At 43.3% G+C, this 18158-nt stretch overlaps 1 protein-coding gene across 1 annotated transcript; it reads left to right on the forward strand.

Annotated features, from left to right (window-relative positions):
• The first annotated feature begins 11507 nt into the window (after nucleotides 1–11507).
• LOC127341418 (serine/threonine/tyrosine-protein kinase HT1) lies at nucleotides 11508–15380 on the forward strand. The gene is made up of 3 exons (XM_051367263.2): nucleotides 11508–12285; nucleotides 14064–14519; nucleotides 14840–15380. Exons 1-3 carry the CDS (start codon nucleotides 11899–11901, stop codon nucleotides 15104–15106), a joined length of 1110 nt encoding a protein of 369 aa, XP_051223223.1. The 5' UTR covers nucleotides 11508–11898; the 3' UTR covers nucleotides 15107–15380.
• Nucleotides 15381–18158: the final 2778 nt, after the last annotated feature.

Here is an 18158-nt window from a genome sequence, read left to right on the forward strand (position 1 = left end):
ATGTTAGATGGATTTCTTTGTTCCATTGACTTTCAGTAGCTTTGTGCAATGTCCAGAAGTATAAAGAATGATTGTGTCACCTCTGAATATGTGAATTTTGATTATGCACTAATCCTCTAATGAGTTTGTTTCGAGTTTGGTGTGGAGGAAGTTTTCAAGGATCAAGAGAGGAGGATGATATACACTATGATCAAGGAGAGTGAAAGCTCTAAGCTTGGGGATGCCCCGGTGGTTCACCCCTGCATACATCAAGAAGACTCAAGCGTCTAAGCTTGGGGATGCCCAAGGCATCCCCTTCTTCATCGACAACATTATCAGGTTCCTCCCCTGAAACTATATTTTTATTCCGTCACATCTTATGTACTTTACTTGGAGCATCGGTTTGTTTTTGTTTTTGTTTTGTTTGAATAAAGTTGGATCCTAGCATTCATTGTGTGGGAGAGAGACACGCTCCGCTGTTGCATATGGACAAATATGTCCTTAGGCTTTACTCATAGTATTCATGGCGAAAGTTTCTTCTTCGTTAAATTGTTATATGGTTGGAATCGGAAAATGATATATGTGGTAATTGGTATAATATCTTGAATAATGTGATACTTGGCAATTGTTGTGCTCATGTTTAAGCTCTTGCATCATATACTTTGCACTTATTAATGAAGAAATACATAGAGCATGCTAAAATCTGATTTGCATGTTTGGTTTCTCTAAGGTCTAGATAATTTCTAGTATTGAGTTTGAACAACAAGGAAGACGGTATAGAGTCTTATAATGTTTACAATATGTCTTTTATGTGAGTTTTGCTGCACCGCTTCATCCTTGTGTTTGTTTCAAATAACCTTGCTAGCCTAAACCTTGTATCGAGAGGGAATACTTCTCATGCATCCAAAATCCTTGAGCCAACCATTATGCCATTTGTGTCCACCATACCTACCTACCACATGGTATTTCTCCGCCATTCCAAAGTAAATTGCTTGAGTGCTACCTTTAAAATTTCCATTCTTTACCTTTACAATATATAGCTCATGGGACAAATAGCTTAAAAACTATTGTGGTATTGAATATGTACTTATGCACTTTATCTCTTATTAAGTTGCTTGTTGTGCGATAACCATGTTCCTGGGGACGCCATCAACTATTTCTTTGTTGAATATCATGTGAGTTGCTATGCATGTTTGTCTTGTCTGAAGTAAGGGAGATTTACCACTCATTTAATGGTTAGAGCATGCATATTGTTAGAGAAGAACATTGGGCCGCTAACTAAAGCCATGATCCATGGTGGAAGTTTCAGTTTTGGACATATATCCTCAATCTCATATGAGAACACTAATTGTTGCTACATGCTTATGCATAAAAGAGGAGTCCATTATCTGTTGTCTATGTTGTCCCGGTATGGATGTCTAAGTTGAGAATAATCAAAAGCGAGAAATCCAATGCGAGCTTTCTCCTTAGACCTTTGTACAGGCGGCATAGAGGTACCCCTTTGTGACACTTGGTCAAAACATGTGTATTGCGATGATAATCCCGGTAATCCAAGCTAATTAGGACAAGGTGCGAGCACTATTAGTATACTATGCATGAGGCTTGCAACTTGTAAGATATAAATTACATAACTCATATGCTTTATTACTACCGTTGACAAAATTGTTTCTTGTTTTCAAAACCAAAGCTCTAGCACAAATATAGCAATCAATGCTTCCCTCTGCGAAGGGCCTTTCTTTTACTTTTATTGTTGAGTCAGTTCACCTATCTCTCTCCACCTCAAGAAGCAAACACTTGTGTGAACTGTGCATTGATTCCTACATACTTGCATATTGCACTTGTTATATTACTTTACATTGACAATATCCATGAGATATACATGTTACAAGTTGAAAGCAACCGCTGAAACTTTATCTTCCTTTGTGTTGCTTCAATACCTTTACTTACTTTATGAGTTAACTCTTATGCAAGACTTATTGATGCTTGTCTTTAAGTACTATTCATGAAAAGTCTTTGCTTTATGATTCAATTGTTTACTCATGTCATTTACCATTGTTTCAAATCGCTGCATTCATTACATGTGCTTACAATAGTATTGATCAAGATTATGTTGGTAGCATTGTCACTAAGAAATTATCTTTGTTATCGTTTACCTACTCGGGACGAGTAGGAACTAAGCTTGGGGATGCTTGATACGTCTCAAACGTATCTATAATTTCTTATGTTCCATGCTACTTTATGATGATACTCACATGTTTTATACACTTTATATGTCATTATTATGCATTTTCCGGCACTAACCTATTAACGAGATGCCGAAGAGTCAGTTGCTGTTTTCTGCTGTTTTTGGTTTCAGAAATCCTAGTAAGGAAATATTCTCGGAATTGGACGAAATCAACGCCCAGGGTCCTATTTTTGCACGAAGCTTCCAGAAGACCGAGGGGGAAAGGAAGTGGGGCCACGAGGCGCCGCCACAACAGGGCGGCGCGGCCCAGCCCCTGGCCGCGCGGCCCTGGCGTGTGGGGCCCTCGTGTGGCCCCCGCGTTGCCCTTCCGCCTACTTAAAGCCTTCGTCGCGAAACCCCCAGTACCGAGAGCCACGATACGGAAAACCTTACTGAGGCGCCGCCGCCGCCAATCCCATCTCGGGGGATTCAGGAGATCGCCTCCGGCACCCTGCCGGAGAGGGGATTCATCTCCCGGAGGACTCTACACCGCCATGGTCGCCTCCGGATTGATGAGTGAGTAGTTCACCCCTGGACTATGGGTCCATAGCAGTAGCTAGATGGTTGTCTTCTCCTCATGTGCTTCATTGTCGGATCTTGTGAGCAGCCTAACATGATCAAGATCATCTATCTGTAATGCTATATGTTGTGTTTGTTGGGATCCGATGGATAGAGAATACTATGTTATGTTGATTATCAATCTATTACCTATGTGTTGTTTATGATCTTGCATGCTCTCCGTTGTTAGTAGAGGCTCTGGCCAAGTTTTTGCTAGTAATTCCAAGAGGGAGTAATTATGCTCGATAGTGGGTTCATGCCTCCATTAAATCTGGGACAGTGACAGAAAGTTCTAAGGTTGTGGATGTGCTGTTGCCACTAGGGATAAAACATTGATGCTATGTCCGAGGATGTAGTTATTGATTACTTTACGCACCATACTTAATGCAATTGTCTGTTGTTTGCAACTTAATACCGGAAGGGGTTCGGATGATAACCTGAAAGTGGACTTTTTAGGCATAGATGCATGCTGGATAGCGGTCTATGTACTTTGTCGTAATGCCCAATTGAATCTCACAATACTCATCATGTCATGTATGTGCATTGTCATGCCCTCTCTATTTGTCAATTGCCCAACTGTAATTTGTTCACCCAACATGCTATTTATCTTATGGGAGAGACACCTCTAGTGAACTGTGGACCCCGGTCCATTCTTTTACATCGAATATAATCTACTGCAATACTTGTTCTACTGTTTTCTGCAAACAATCATCATCCACACTATACATCTAATCCTTTGCTACAGCAAGCCGGTGAGATTGACAACCTCACTGTTTCGTTGGGACAAAGTACTTTGGTTGTGTTGTGCAGGTTCCACGTTGGCGCCGGAATCCCTGGTGTTGCGCCGCACTACATCTCGCCGCCATCAACCTTCAACGTGCTTCTTGACTCCTACTGGTTCGATAAACCTTGGTTTCTTACTGAGGGAAAACTTGCTGCTGTACACATCATACCTTCCTCTTGGGGTTCCCAACGGACGAGTGCTTTACCGTCACAAGGAAGCTACTTTCTGGCGACGTTGATCCCACGTCAACTCCCACGTCAGCAGTAGGTCTCGGGCTATTTTGTCTTGCAGGTTCTTCGGGAGGTGTGGCTGCGAATGCTGCTCCCATGGCTCCACATCCTGCCATGGCCATGTTGTACAACGCCTCTCTTGGATCTCCGGGAGGTGGCCTAGACGCGAGGATAAAAGCTTGTGTCGCCATATACCCAGCTTCTGGTGTTTTGGGAATAATGTTCCCTCTCGTATCTATCGACATAAAAGACATGTCGAGGTTTTGGACTAAAGTCTCTCTTTCAGCTTCAGGTATATTTTGCAGCCGAGATCTTGCTCTCCTCCGAGCTTCCCTGTGACTATCTCCCGAAGTTCCTGATTGTCGACTCAAATCCGCTCTTCGCCTACTTGACGCGGAAGCTGCCTCCCTTCTCCTGTTCAGAGCCGCTGTCTGTTTTTCCAACTCTCTTGCAGCTCGAGCGAGCCTATATTGGTAAGCCTGCAATTCTTCAGTTGTAGCAGTTGTCGCCATTGGTTCTGAACCATACATAGCTCTTGCGGCTCTATCCCATGCTGATTGTGGTAGTTGAATTCTAACACGTGGTGTATGCCCGACGTATTTGGTGCCTAAACCTCGCCTTAGGTCAGAGGGATCGACGTATGGATTTCCCAAATCATCGAAAGCCTCCGACGTTTCCTCCTGATCGCGACTTGCTTCTCCAATGGCGTAGATTTGATTATATTTAGGATTCTGCACCTTGCTGGTTTTGGTGACACCATCGTAGAGATTGGTGAAGACCTTTCCAACAGTAACGGATTTGTCGATGAAGTCGAAGCTGTCGATGCTGCTCGAGTCATCGCTTATATAGGAGTCCGCAGATGACTCGAAGGATATGTCGTTGAAGATCTTGGCGAGTTTTTCGCTTGCCCTGGTGCTGATGAAGCGTGGCGACGAAATTTCCTCATCGTCTGACTCGACGGATGATGCTGAGCTTGAAAATTCGGGATCGACCGCCGATAATCCCGACGAGATCGGAACTTCGAGACGGTACGTTCCTTCTTTCTCGACGCGGAAGTGAAACCTTCCGAACGTCATCTCCATGGGCTCCTCCAGATACGCACATGCATCCAAACGGGAGGGCGGGTGAGGAACAAAATCAACGAGACCAGTTTTGATCCGTTTACCTCTGTCCATGATGTTGCTTGCTATCGACGAAGTCGACGATCTTGAACGTGCCATCGAGATCAGCTCCTAGTCGCCTCTAAATCCCACAGACGGCGCCAATTGACAAGGTATTAACTTGTCAATGCCTACAAGTAGTAGACTAGGGTTTCGTTGGATGTAGAGGGCAAGTAGATCTCGAAGGTTTCAGCCGAAAAGTACTCGACGATGTAAAAGCTAGGGTTTGGGAAAACAATGATTCGATCCTCTCTTTGTCCCTCGACTCCCCCTTATATAGGAGGCGGAGTCGAGGGATTCGTAATACACAAGTTTACAGAGTCCGGGAGGGTTTCTGACCCCTCCCGCAAGATTACAATTTACACTTCCTTTTACAACTCTAACTTTCCATAACTACATCTTGGGCTTCCGAATCTTCTTATTCTTCAATACGTGGGCCTTCAATAAACCCCGGGTACTATCTTCGGCAGGCCCATTGGGGATGCCTATGTCACTATCAAACGCGCCTCATATCGTCTAATACATGTGTCGGTCGATTAGTTACTCTTGAACGTTAATTTTGTCGGCAACTCTTTAATGTTAATTAGATGTTTGAGTGTCCGTTTTACTTTTTTTTCTTGCAGATGTAGACTACACCGATAAAGACAATTGTGAATACCGAAATAGATTTTTTGAACCCCTATTTGGAGCCAGATTTTCATGATTTTTGTGGACCCGAGAATACATCGTATTTTCAACAAGAAGTACAGGCGAATAGAAATCATCTTTATATGCATGATTTTTGAATTATATACTACTAAAAAAGCGAGATCACTAGAGCTCAAGCTCCATATTTCCGCACCTCATCGGGATGGTTCTTTTTATTTCATTAGAGTGACATCCAACAAACATATGATGATGAACAGAACAAACAAGCATAATCACAGGGATAATATTGTTTAATGCAATCGTTAAGAGTCAGTGCAATTTCTTGCAAGCAGTTTAGGCCAAGACCTATTTTCTACACGGAAGGTACTCGTGCGTGCATGGAGCTCACTCTGACAGCCAAAAAATATTATGCCCTCTCTCTGTTTCTAAAAAGGTTCCTAACTATAGACATGTTTTAGATGTAGATTTATTCGTATCTACAATAAATTACGAAGTATTTAAGTTGCAGTGTTTGCTTTTCTTCAGATGTCAATATAATTCTTTGTTTTAGCAAACACTATCTATCAGACTAGTCACAATGGAAAATAACATACACTAGTATCATGCACATGATACTAGTTTATGATACTAACCTCACAATGCATAGTATCATAAAATGGTATCATAATATTATCATATTTAATGTTTTGTAGAATCTCAATGCAAATGTGTGTACATGATGTGTTTGCTATTAAGTTTTCTAGTTTTACGTGCTATGATACGGTATCATATTATGATACCACTCCCATCTCTCACGTCATTAATTGGTGTGCCACATCAGATTTTTGCCAACATGGCATGCATGATACTACTTATGATACTTCCATTGTGGCTAGTCTCAGTATTATTCTTGGAAGAAAGGGATTAACAATGTGGCGAATGATTGCACCTTGCATGTGATTGGTTTGGAGGGCTGATGGATATGGGGCACATGCAACATGACGATAGGGATATGCATGGAGAGGTGCGATTGCGATAGGGGTGGAGAAATGTTTAACTCACCCTAACTTCTAGTACTTCCTTCGTTTCTAAACTAGATTTCCACTTTATTTTAACAGAGAAGGCCCCGAAGGGTCCAGAAGCTGATTCATTAAAACGGTGGGTTTACACTTTACAATACAAGGAGGACCCTGCAGGAAAAGAGAACTATAAACAAGCACTCGATTTTTACAAAAATCACCATAGAAAGAAAAGGGAAAACGTGATTAGGTCCTTCCTCTCCACCACTGGCGATCTTGGACCTGCAGAAACGGCCACCCTCGTTATCGTCGGGGACTAGGCCACTTGGGGCAGGGCTGGTGTGCCGCGCCGCACCGAGGTCGAGGAACGTAGATCCTCCGCAAAGGCTCGATGGCCCAGAGGACGAAAATACTCCGGCAAATGGAACGCCGGAGCGCGGAGCGGCCTTCACCTTGGCAAAAAGTAGCTTGGGCTCGATCTTGCCGTCGCTGATAAGCTCCGCGGTAGCAGCTTCACCACCTCTCCACCACCTTCTGACGCCAGCGACAACCATGCTCTCATTTCCCTCCCCCTCGCCGCCACGGCCAGCCAAGAGAGTGAGCAGAGCATAGAGGAAACTAGCTTGGAGGTGGACGCGCTTATTTGGGCCGGAGCTTTCGAAGAGACTCTAAAAGTAGACGACAGAGAAGAAATTGGAGAAAATGGGCCTCTTAGCTGTAGAATTTTCCCATCTTTATTTAGATACAAAATTTATAAACATGTTTTAGCTAGAATTATCCGCATCTAGAAAAATTATAAAACTTTTTTAGAAACAAAAGGAACAGTAGTAGTAGAAAGAACACATTTCTTTATGCTTTTCAAGACCTTTTAAGTGAGACTAGTAAAAAGGAAGCGACTTACCGATTTCAGCCGTACATGAGGAGTTTTGCATAGACAATCTAAAGCGCTTAGAGCATCTCCAGCGGCTCGATACAAAATGAACTAAAGTGACCGCGCGTGTCCGTTTGCGTCATATCGTGAACATGAAAATGGTGTTCGGATTAAAATTGTTTGTTTCCGTCTAGGGTATCCCCAACAGCTTAGGTCAGGAAAAAGGGGGTGGCGACTACTATGACGATGGCAATGGCGTGGGCGAGGAAATGTCCGCCACCGGTGCCCCATAAAAAGGATGACCAGAGCCTAGCAGCGTTAATGGCGCGCCTCGGCTTCATTGCCCTGGTGTTAAAGCTGCAAGGACGCCGCGAGCGCATGCACGAGGAAGGCAAGGCAGGTCAAACGCCGCGCAGAAAGCTGCTCAGTGCCTCTCGCCAGTTCTAGCGCGTAGAAAGATGAAGCATCCGCGGTCGCTGATGGGTGAGCACAAGTACGAAGGGCGTGGACGTGTGCGCTGATCGTGCCATATCCACGGAGATGCATTTCTAACGCATATTTGGATCATGTTTACGGAATATGTCGAACATTCCACATCAAACTGCTGGGTGGAGGCGTAGACCTATTTTTTAACCGCACCATTGCAAACAGCTGAAGATACCCTTATAGTTTTTGAGCTAAAATTTGGTGACTATTCTTGGGTGTACGGACGGGTGATACGGCCGTCCTGGCCTCACCGACAAAAGCAAGGAAACCAGATGAACAGGGGCCACTGTGCAGTGTGCTAGACCCACAGGTGAAGCAGACATCTCACAGGAATACCCCCGCGCATGGAGATACACAACAGGGCCACTTTCTCTCCACTGTTTGATTTGAATTTCTTGTTAATTAATTTATTATCTTCCGGAAAAGATACCTTTGCTAATGGACGAACAGCATCAGCTCGACAACAATCAATGGAGCATCGCATCATCTGCCAATAATTTATCCGATCCACCGGTCCCGGCGCTGCAAGTTGTACTAGTACGTACCGTAACCGTACGGTAGGATTCGTACTATATGTATCCTAATCTTGTTTGATCTGCAGTCTAACTAACCTGGATCTCCATTGCCTAACTGTACGTACAGGTACCCAACCGATCAATCGACCAAGTTATTGTGAGTTGTTGCGCTGCATCCATTCCTGCGATGCTGCCCAAATTGTGCCCGTGATGGCAGGCTGGATCTAAACACTGCTGCTCCCCATGCGCATGCTGCTCAAAGTGGTGCCATCAACACATGCCATGCCGGCATATATTTTTATCCATAAGTTGTAAAATCCTACCCTACGCATGCTTATCAAGGTAGCTACGAACAATGCGGCCACTGGCCAGCCATCACAACAGAGAAGAATGATAAAAATAGCTTACGAATAAGAAAAAATATAGGATGAGCCATGTCATGTCTACTTAAATACTATGTGAAGATGAGCCATGTCATGTCTACTCATGAGTTCGATTTTAACAGATGAGTTTTCTATGAGATTTGAGACAATGCTTTTTTCTACAAGATCTGCACTACAAGATTCGTATAGAAACGATTTCTACGGGATATATCCTATGAATCAAATAATTTGTGTAAAAAATAATTTCATAGGATCCAAATCCTATAGCATCTCCAGCCGTTGGGCTCCCCAGGCCGAAATCCGGCGCTAAATAGAGCCGGATGGATGTAATTTTTTGGCCTGGGGAGGCCCATTTTCCCAGCCGCAAGACCAGGATGGATGAAAGTAGTTTGACGTAATACGGCGAATTCAGACAAATTTGGGCGAAGTTCGTTCAAACATAAACGAAATTTAATGATATTTAACATATAGAGGCGAGTTCGTACATAAATCGGCCGAGGCGACGGCATTAACTCGCCGCGTGGAAGCTACGCGTCCGGCGAATACTGACCGGCAGCATGATTTTACAGCATGCGGAAGACGATGTGATGAGGACGACGATCGGTGTCTCTCACCGACAAGTTGGGGCCACCAGACGCGCGGTAAATTTCCTCGGTGTTTCCCGCGCTTTTGTTTCGTCCGGAGTCCCCGAGCACTCCCCTGGGGGACGGGGATGGCCTGGGCTCTCCAGACGGATGAAAGGCCTATTCCGGACGAAAACAAGGAACCGGGGGCGCGACTGGGCAGTTTTCATCCATCCGGATGACAAAATGCGGTCCTGGGGGCCTCGTCGGGGAGACGGCTGGGCATGCTCTTACAAAATTTCTACACAATTCCTATTAATCAAAGGGCCCCTTCATAGGAAATAAAAAAGCATCATCTCCGACAGTGTTACAAGTGTGAGTAGCCACCCGTCTTAATTCGAGGACAAAGATAGAAATCATCACTTAAAATGCAAGATTAAAAACATGCTTTTCTAGCCTCTGATATGAGATTGTGTTCGGACGTCCATGAGGAAGACAATCAAATCCATTAGGGCACACATGAGGATCATCTTTGCCACATCACAAAGCCAACTCAATTTATTTTCACCCTTATTGTCTAATTGTCTCATTCCTGTCAATAAATTAGGAGTCAAATTTATTTGCTAGATAATGGTGACATGTAGAATCGGATTTGAAGTACGAACACATTTAGCAACAAAAATCACACGAGCCAACGTGTTTTCTACTATCAAAACTAAAACTCAGCCCCTAGTGTTATTTCATTCTAATAAAAGAGAGATGCGGTTCAAATGAGGGGCGGGCCCATCTGTAGCTAAGTGGGGCCACTGGTCCCACTATTTTTTTAATTTCAATGTAATTTATTCATACTTGAAGAAAAAAATGATTCAAAAAATTAAATTTATACAAGGATGGCTACCACTGAAATTTCTATCCGCATATGCCCGCTGGATCGCCACTATGTGCTAGCCAAGATTTATCTCTATAGTCAAATCTGATGCGTCGTGGCTCACCTCAAAACTGGAGATCTTTTTCTATCCTTAGTTTGAGGAATATTGGATACATTTATTAATTTTTTGGTTCCCCCTCCTGTTCATATTAATACTTATCATTAGTATAGATGTATCTAGAACTAAAATAGCATATGTCTAGATACATCTATATTAATAATAATTAATATGGATCGAAGGTAGTAAATTTTAATCATAAACGGAGAAAGTATAACTTTTTTGGGAGGTGTGCCCACCTCTAAGGCTGATCATAGTGGTAATTATCATGTAGTAGTATCATAGTGGGTAGTATCACTAACTAGTATCATAGTCATGCTATTTTTTTAGAATCTCAATGCAATTTTATGTACAAGATTGTTTAGCATTAACTTTTCTCCTTATTTACGCTATGATACGGTATCTAATCTCCTTATTAACTATGTTACTCTAATCTTCTCTCTCCTTCTTAGGCTGGTCATCGTGCATAGTATCATATTGTAGTATCATGCATATGATACTTGTCTATGATATTATCACTATAGTGGGTGGTATTATAGAGTAGTATCATAATCTTCTAAATTTATTGTTTTGTAGAATCCCAATACAAAATGTGTGTACAAGATCTATTTAGCATTAGTTTTTCTCGTAATGTGTGATACAGTATCCACCTATGTTACTCTAATCTTGCCTCTCCTCATTAATTAGATGCCACATCAGTATTTTTGTGGGCTTAAGATGCATGATACTACTACCTAAAATACTAGCACTATGGCCAGCCTTAATTAGCTGCCACATTAGCATTTTTTAGATCAATATGCATGATACTAACTATGATACTAACACTATGCCTAATCTAATTGTTTCGTGCTTCCGCCACTGTGTACTTTCCTTAACTTAGTATAAATCCATTTCAGCTTTTCATTTGTGACATGTACATGGTGCAAAAAGAAAATTCATTTGCATCGCACCGAGCTGCCCGATTTTGTTTTGTTTTTGTGAGTGCATTGCACCGTCAATACGTGTCCAGCTCTCAGTCAAGCACGGAAAGGAGTAACTGAACTGACTAGGCCTGGTCTTGACTGTTCACTGTTCACCGTCCCTGTCGATCGCTGCCAAACCAAAACTGAACCCGCATGTTACTCTGCCCGCTGCTCTTTGGCACTTTGCTCTGCTGCTGCTCTCCATAGCCATCACTCTTCTCCTCTCGAGTCCTCTTCCTCTCTGTCTTCTCCTTCGTACTACAGAATCATCTACCTTCAAGCGCATCACCGTGCCTTGATTCTTCGGATGTGAGCGGCGCACGGACATGTCGGCGCCGGTTGCAGAAATGTGCAGCCTTGGATAAAGATCAGCTGGAATCCCCGGTATAACCGCGGCGGATCGAAGTCTATCCCCTTCTGTCGCGGCGAAGTTCGGATTACATACCGGACGTGCGGAAAATCAGGGCCCGACGCCTCGTTTCCCGCCGCTTTAAAGATCGATCTAATCTTCTCTTTGCGAGAAGAACTCAGTCGCTGCGTGGTGTGTGAGGATGAAGAGCCTCCAGTGCTTCAAGCAGGGCGGCGGCGGCGGGGGGAATGGCGGGCAGGGGAGGCGGCTGGAGCGCCGGCTGTCGCTGGGGGACTACAAGAAGGCGGTGTCCTGGTCCAAGTACCTGGTGGCGCCGCCGGGGGCCAAGATCCGCGGCGGCGGCGACGAGGAGCTCTGGAGCGCCGACCTCTCCAAGCTGGAGATCCGGGTCAAGTTCGCCTCCGGGAGGCACAGCCGCGTCTACTCCGGCAGGTACGCCGGCCGCGAGGTGGCCATCAAGATGGTCAGCCAGCCCGAGGAGGACGCCGCGCTCGCCGCAGAGCTCGAGCGCCAGTTCGCGTCCGAGGTCGCGCTACTCCTCCGCCTCCGCCACCACAACATCATCTCGGTACACACCTGTCCTTTTTTTTTTCTTACCCATTTTTTTACATTTTTGTTACTTTCACTGTCCCCTCAACAACTGTTCTTCTTGTCACGGGTTAACTGAATTATTTGCCTGCTTTAATCTGAATAAATTATCTCCTTCGCATCTTAGAGCATCTTATAGTATGATTCGTTTGTTGCTGCCCATGCGTGCGCTAGGCTGTAGGATTTGCTAGGCTAACCGATCTTCACATTAAAGGTGCAAGCTTTATGCTTTCTTTGGTTGGGTTGTGGGAAATCATAGAGGGTAGCAAAGACAAGATAAGGTCTGGAATGAGAAGATGATTCATGCTTCTTTGCACTATATATAACCTGAGGCAGAGGGAAAGAACAGAACATGGCAGACAAGCTTCTTCTCTCAATTTTATGTAGTGATTGATTGTCTGCGACAGCGAAATCTCACACATTTATGAATCTGGTGTGACAAATGTTTAGACAGGATTGTTTCTTGCCTTGGTCTTTATTCTCACGTACTTTCCACCCATAAAGTGCAGCTTTTGGTTGGTAATAGTACTTGTACTTTGGCAGGCTGATGTTAGTAGAGTTCCTGTTTGTACAGTATGAGTATTAGTGCCGACATGCATCAGAACACCTCACAAATATTGTTTGTCGTGTGCTGAAGGCAGCTTTGTAGTGGAGAGAAAAGAAATCAACCTTTGTGTTTTTTTGATGGTGGTAAATTGTAATATTTGGGACAAGTGTTGCAAAAAGCTTCATGAGTTCATATCATTGACACCTCCATAGATGCAATTTCTTAGTGGAGAAAAAAGAAACCTTTGTTTTTCTTCGATATGGTAAAACGGAATATTTCGGACAAGTGTTGCACAACACTTGATGAGTTGTCATTGACAGCTCCATAGATGATAAGCCGTTAACCATAGACACTTAGTTTTCTAATTAAAGTGGGTGGTGGACCATGTATGACATCAACTCTTAGCTGCTTTTAGATGAAGATAGCAGTGCATCTTATCTATAAATAACGAGAATCGACCCAGAGAGTGATAGTTCATGTACAGATAAAATATCTTTCAAGCTTTTCACTTTACTAAGTGACTACCTGTCTCACTTGACCCCACAAGTCACATGGAAAAAGCTTACTTTGCTTAATCAACTGGAGCAGGCTTGAAAAATCAGAAGTGTCATTATGAAGCTGGGTTCCCACCTTTCACTGCGGTTTGCAAAGTTCTGCGAGAAACTTAGTCTATCTCAACAATTGGCTGAATTCGACCCTGCTCGTGGTCTCTGTAACATTGATTATTTGTTTTGTACTATTTTTCTATGTGTATCATTGGCAGTCATAGTACCTTGCTGTCCAGGTGAAATATGTTGCTGTATATGTGTTTGAACTGATCTATGGACTTCACTTAATTGTTCCATAAGCCATTCCTGATCAATGCAAAGTTACAAATACAGATGAACATAATTTAGAAGAAACTTAGATTCATTTGATCCAAGGATCTGATGTGTGTTGATTGGCAACACTTTATGGTGTTGGAGAGTTAGGACCTTGACTGTGACTGTTATAATTATGTGATTTTACACACAGGTTCTAACCGGTCCGATTTTGTTTGCCTGGTGTGCTTTAATTCCTCTAAAGATCTGTTATATAAAAAGATTGTAACCAATGTTATTTGCATTCCATGCTGTATTTAATTGAAATGATGAATATATCTACTTATTCATGTTAACTCATTTCTTAAGACTGTTTGGTCTGGAGGGTTATCTGACTTGTTACATTTACAGTTCGTCGCAGCATGTAAGAAACCACCAGTATTCTGTATCATCACAGAATACATGGCAGGTGGTTCCCTCCGGAAATATCTGCATCAGCAAGAGCCTTATTCTGTTCCTATTGAATTAGTCCTGAAATTAGCTTTAGACATTGCTCGTGGAATGAGCTACCTCCACTCGCAGGGGATACTTCATAGAGATCTGAAGTCAGAGAATGTGCTTCTCGGGGAAGATATGTCAGTTAAAGTGGCAGATTTCGGGATTTCATGTCTAGAGTCGCAGTGTGGAAGCGGCAAGGGGTTTACAGGAACTTATAGGTGGATGGCTCCGGAAATGATCAAAGAGAAAAGTCATACAAGAAAAGTTGATGTGTACAGCTTCGGAATTGTCTTGTGGGAGATTTTAACAGCGTTGGTTCCATTTAGCGAGATGACTCCTGAGCAGGCTGCCATAGCTGTTGCACTGAAGGTATGTTTTCTTCAAGCACCACTCTCTTTGTGTGTGTGCATATGTGTGGATGTTAGGTTCTCACTCCAAGACTCTAGCTAGATAATAATTTGGTTTTGTGGCATACGACTGTACAAGGGTAGAATTGATGTGATCCTGCTTGAAGAAGTACACCAAGCAACTTAGGTCCATTTTGAGAATGGGAGTATTTTTCTGATCAGCTATCAATGATTTTTCATGACTAAAAAGTTGGTAGTTTCCCACAAATTCTACTGTAAAAGGAACATGAATTATCTGCCAAGTAACATATCCTCACAAGTTTTGTAACTATCTTTTGGCAGAATGCAAGGCCACCACTGCCTCCTTCATGCCCCTTAGCCATGAGCCATCTGATATCTCAGTGCTGGGCGACCAACCCAGATAGAAGGCCACAGTTTGACGACATTGTTTCAGTCCTTGAGAGCTACAAAGAAGCTCTGGACGACGACCCATCGTTCTTCGTGTCATACATACCGCCTCCTCTGCAGCACCAACAGCACCAGCAGAGCCTTCTCCGGTGCTTTCCTCGCTACAAATCTCTGCGACGATCCGCATCTCTCAAAGCATGATGCTGGGATTGCCTTCTTCACCATGTATAATATGCACCTTCCTGCGAGTTTCTTATCGATGCGCCAGCCCCTCTATTATTGCGGCATTTAGGCTTGCTCCGATTTCGTTCTCATTTTCTTCTTTATGATAATCAATTAATTGATCCCATTGAAGCTTCTAGATATGACAAAGCAGTTCCTCTGCAGATTATCTATCGATGCTATTTAGTACTTAAGTGATGGAACCATTGGCTAGCCTCTGAAATTGTAATTATAATTGAGCATTCGTACTTGATTTCGGTTCCTGTCACATAACTGCATTCTATTTTGCTGCTTTGAGCAAGTGCCATGTTGATCTGATGCGTGACGTATGCAAGCTCTTCAGAGTGAGATTTGAATTGAAACATTGCATTTGTTCTAAACATATTATTTTTGTTGCTTATCCAAACAACATAAAATTTAAATTTGAAACAATGCACGTTAACAACACATCTGCACTATAGTTTTATTTTTGGATATTATTTTGCAACATACAAATATTTAAAACGATATAGCTTATTCTAAACTATTATCATATTAGATATTTATGATGGTGCACCAAAATTACAGAAAAAAATCTATTGTAGTATTGATGTGTTGCCGAACTGTAAAGTATCACTTTGTATGTACGGATGTCAACGAGTGTTTGCAGAAATAAATGAATGTCTACCAACTTTCATTTTCATGCCATTCATCTCATGAGAAAAGGTAAGTATTCTGAATATATTTTCCCTGTAATACTTTGCGGCCACTGCCCTTTACTTATGTAAAACACACACCTCTGCTTGAGTAGATACTAGGCTCCATATTTTCATTTATAATAGGACAGCAGTAGAACTAGTTCTTTTGATATTTCCAGCATGAGCTTAGGACATTATATAGAGACCATCACAAACAGTACTGATGTACAGGGTAGAAAATGAGAAAAGAAACAGTAGCAATACAGGAATCCAGGCAGAAGTTGAGAGAAGAAACAGTAGAAATGTAAGAACCCGTGGAGATAGGAGACATCGGGAATAATGACAGAGCCGGGTGTCGATGAGATGCATGAAGAAACAGAAATTCTTGATTGTGACAAATGAACTGTTGCAACTCAATAAGATGCTGTGTGCATCATTTTCGTAGATACTTCTTCTGTATAAGCCAGCCCCGTATGATTGCGGCATTTAGGCCTGCTCCGGCATCGCTTCCTTTATGTCCTTTATGATTACCATTACTTAAGATATATCAACCCATTTCTCTTTAAATTATCTATAGATGCCATTTATTGCAGAATCCACAGTGAAGGAACCATGAACTAGCTTGTAATTGCACTGAAATTGTAATTGACCTATGTAAATCGATTCCTAATTCTTGACACATAACTGCATTCACTCTCGCTGGTTTTAACAAGTGCCATGTCGACAGATGCGAGCACTGCACAGGAATTCATCTTTGAACTGAAATATAGCGCATGTTCTGAACAGGAAGTGAGGAAAACATACCACCAGCGGCAAAACGGTTTCTGGCTAGTATCTTGTCTTCTAGCTTCTGAAGTTGATCTTCAGTCATTTGTCCGTCATGAAGTTGACCATGAATCATTCAGCGAAACCTTCCGGGGCTTTCAGGATTCCCCTAGCCCTGACGGTTTTGTCTCGCTTGAGTCACAATCATCAGAAAAGTGCCATGTTGATGTGATGACGACGTATCTAAGTTCTTGAATGTGAGTTTTGAATTGAATTTTTTTTTGACATGATTTTGAATTGAATTATGGTGTTTGTTGTGAACATGATTTAATTTTTTGTTTCTCCAAAACAACACAACATTTAAATTCGAAAATTTGCAGGTTAACAACACATCAGTACTACTAGACTTTGTTTAATTTATATTCGAAGATTATTCTGCAACATACGTAAAATGATATACTCCCTCCGTCTAGAAATAGATGTTTGTCTAAATCTTGATACATTATTCGAAAATAGATGTTTATAGACGGAGGGAGTATCTTATTTGAAACTCAATCAAATTAGACATTTATGGTGCACCAAAAATCTGAAAAAAAGTATACTCTAGTATTGATGTACTGCTGACCTGAAAAGTAAAAGTTGTATATACAGATCTCAACGAGTGTTTGCAAAAAGAAATGAATATCTAGAAACCTTCATTTTCATGCCATTCACCTTACGAGGAAAAACATGAAGTATTCTGACTTCATTTTCACTAATACTTTGTGGGCATTGGCCATTGCCCCATATTTATGTAAGCCACACATCTCTGCCACAGCAGATAGTAGGCTCCGTATTTTCATTTAATATAGGTACCAGTAGTTTTTAAAATGGAGAGTGGATTTGGTGATCACGTGTATACGTGTGCACCCACTCGCTACCGTTGGATTTGCTTTTAGATTCTTACTGCTCCGCGGAGATGTTAACAGCCACCTCACGGCGTAGAATATCTTTTCAAGCTAGCCGAGCGGTGACAGCCGAATCATCGGGTAAAAAATAATAAAACAGCTCCGTCAGATCGAGTCAATCCTCACGCACGGGTCAGAAACGAGTGCAGTCTCACAGCTCTTGGGGCAGAGCTTCCCAGTCCGGCCGTTGCGCCCACCTCCGGGAACGACGGAGCTCTCGAGACGACCCACCCCGGCACCCTCCGCCCATCTCTGGCCGCGATGGCGCCCTCCGCCCAGTGTATTCCTCCGCCCACCTGCAGTCTGCCCTTCCTTTCCGCCGGTGAGTGGCCGCCGTCATAGAGGGGCGTCGGCGGCGCCGGTTGGAGGTTGCCGTCACAGCAAGGCGGAGGGAGTCGTTGGCCTACAGTGGAGGAGGTCGTTGCAGCGTGCGGAGGGACTCGCCGGGCCGGAAGATCCCGTCGGAGCGGGCGGGCAGGAGGATCTCGTCGGGGCGGGCGGAGGGTGCCAGCGGCAGGATCGTGCTCCCTTCCCCTTCCGCCTCCTAGCAACATCCGCGCGCTGCCACTGCGCCGAGCAACGCTCGCCGCCGCTTGCGCTGCACCCACCCACATGTCGTAGGCCCAAATTTCGCATCTATGT

Source organism: Lolium perenne, chromosome 3 (assembly GCF_019359855.2).
Source record: "Lolium perenne isolate Kyuss_39 chromosome 3, Kyuss_2.0, whole genome shotgun sequence".
NCBI lineage: Eukaryota > Viridiplantae > Streptophyta > Magnoliopsida > Poales > Poaceae > Lolium > Lolium perenne.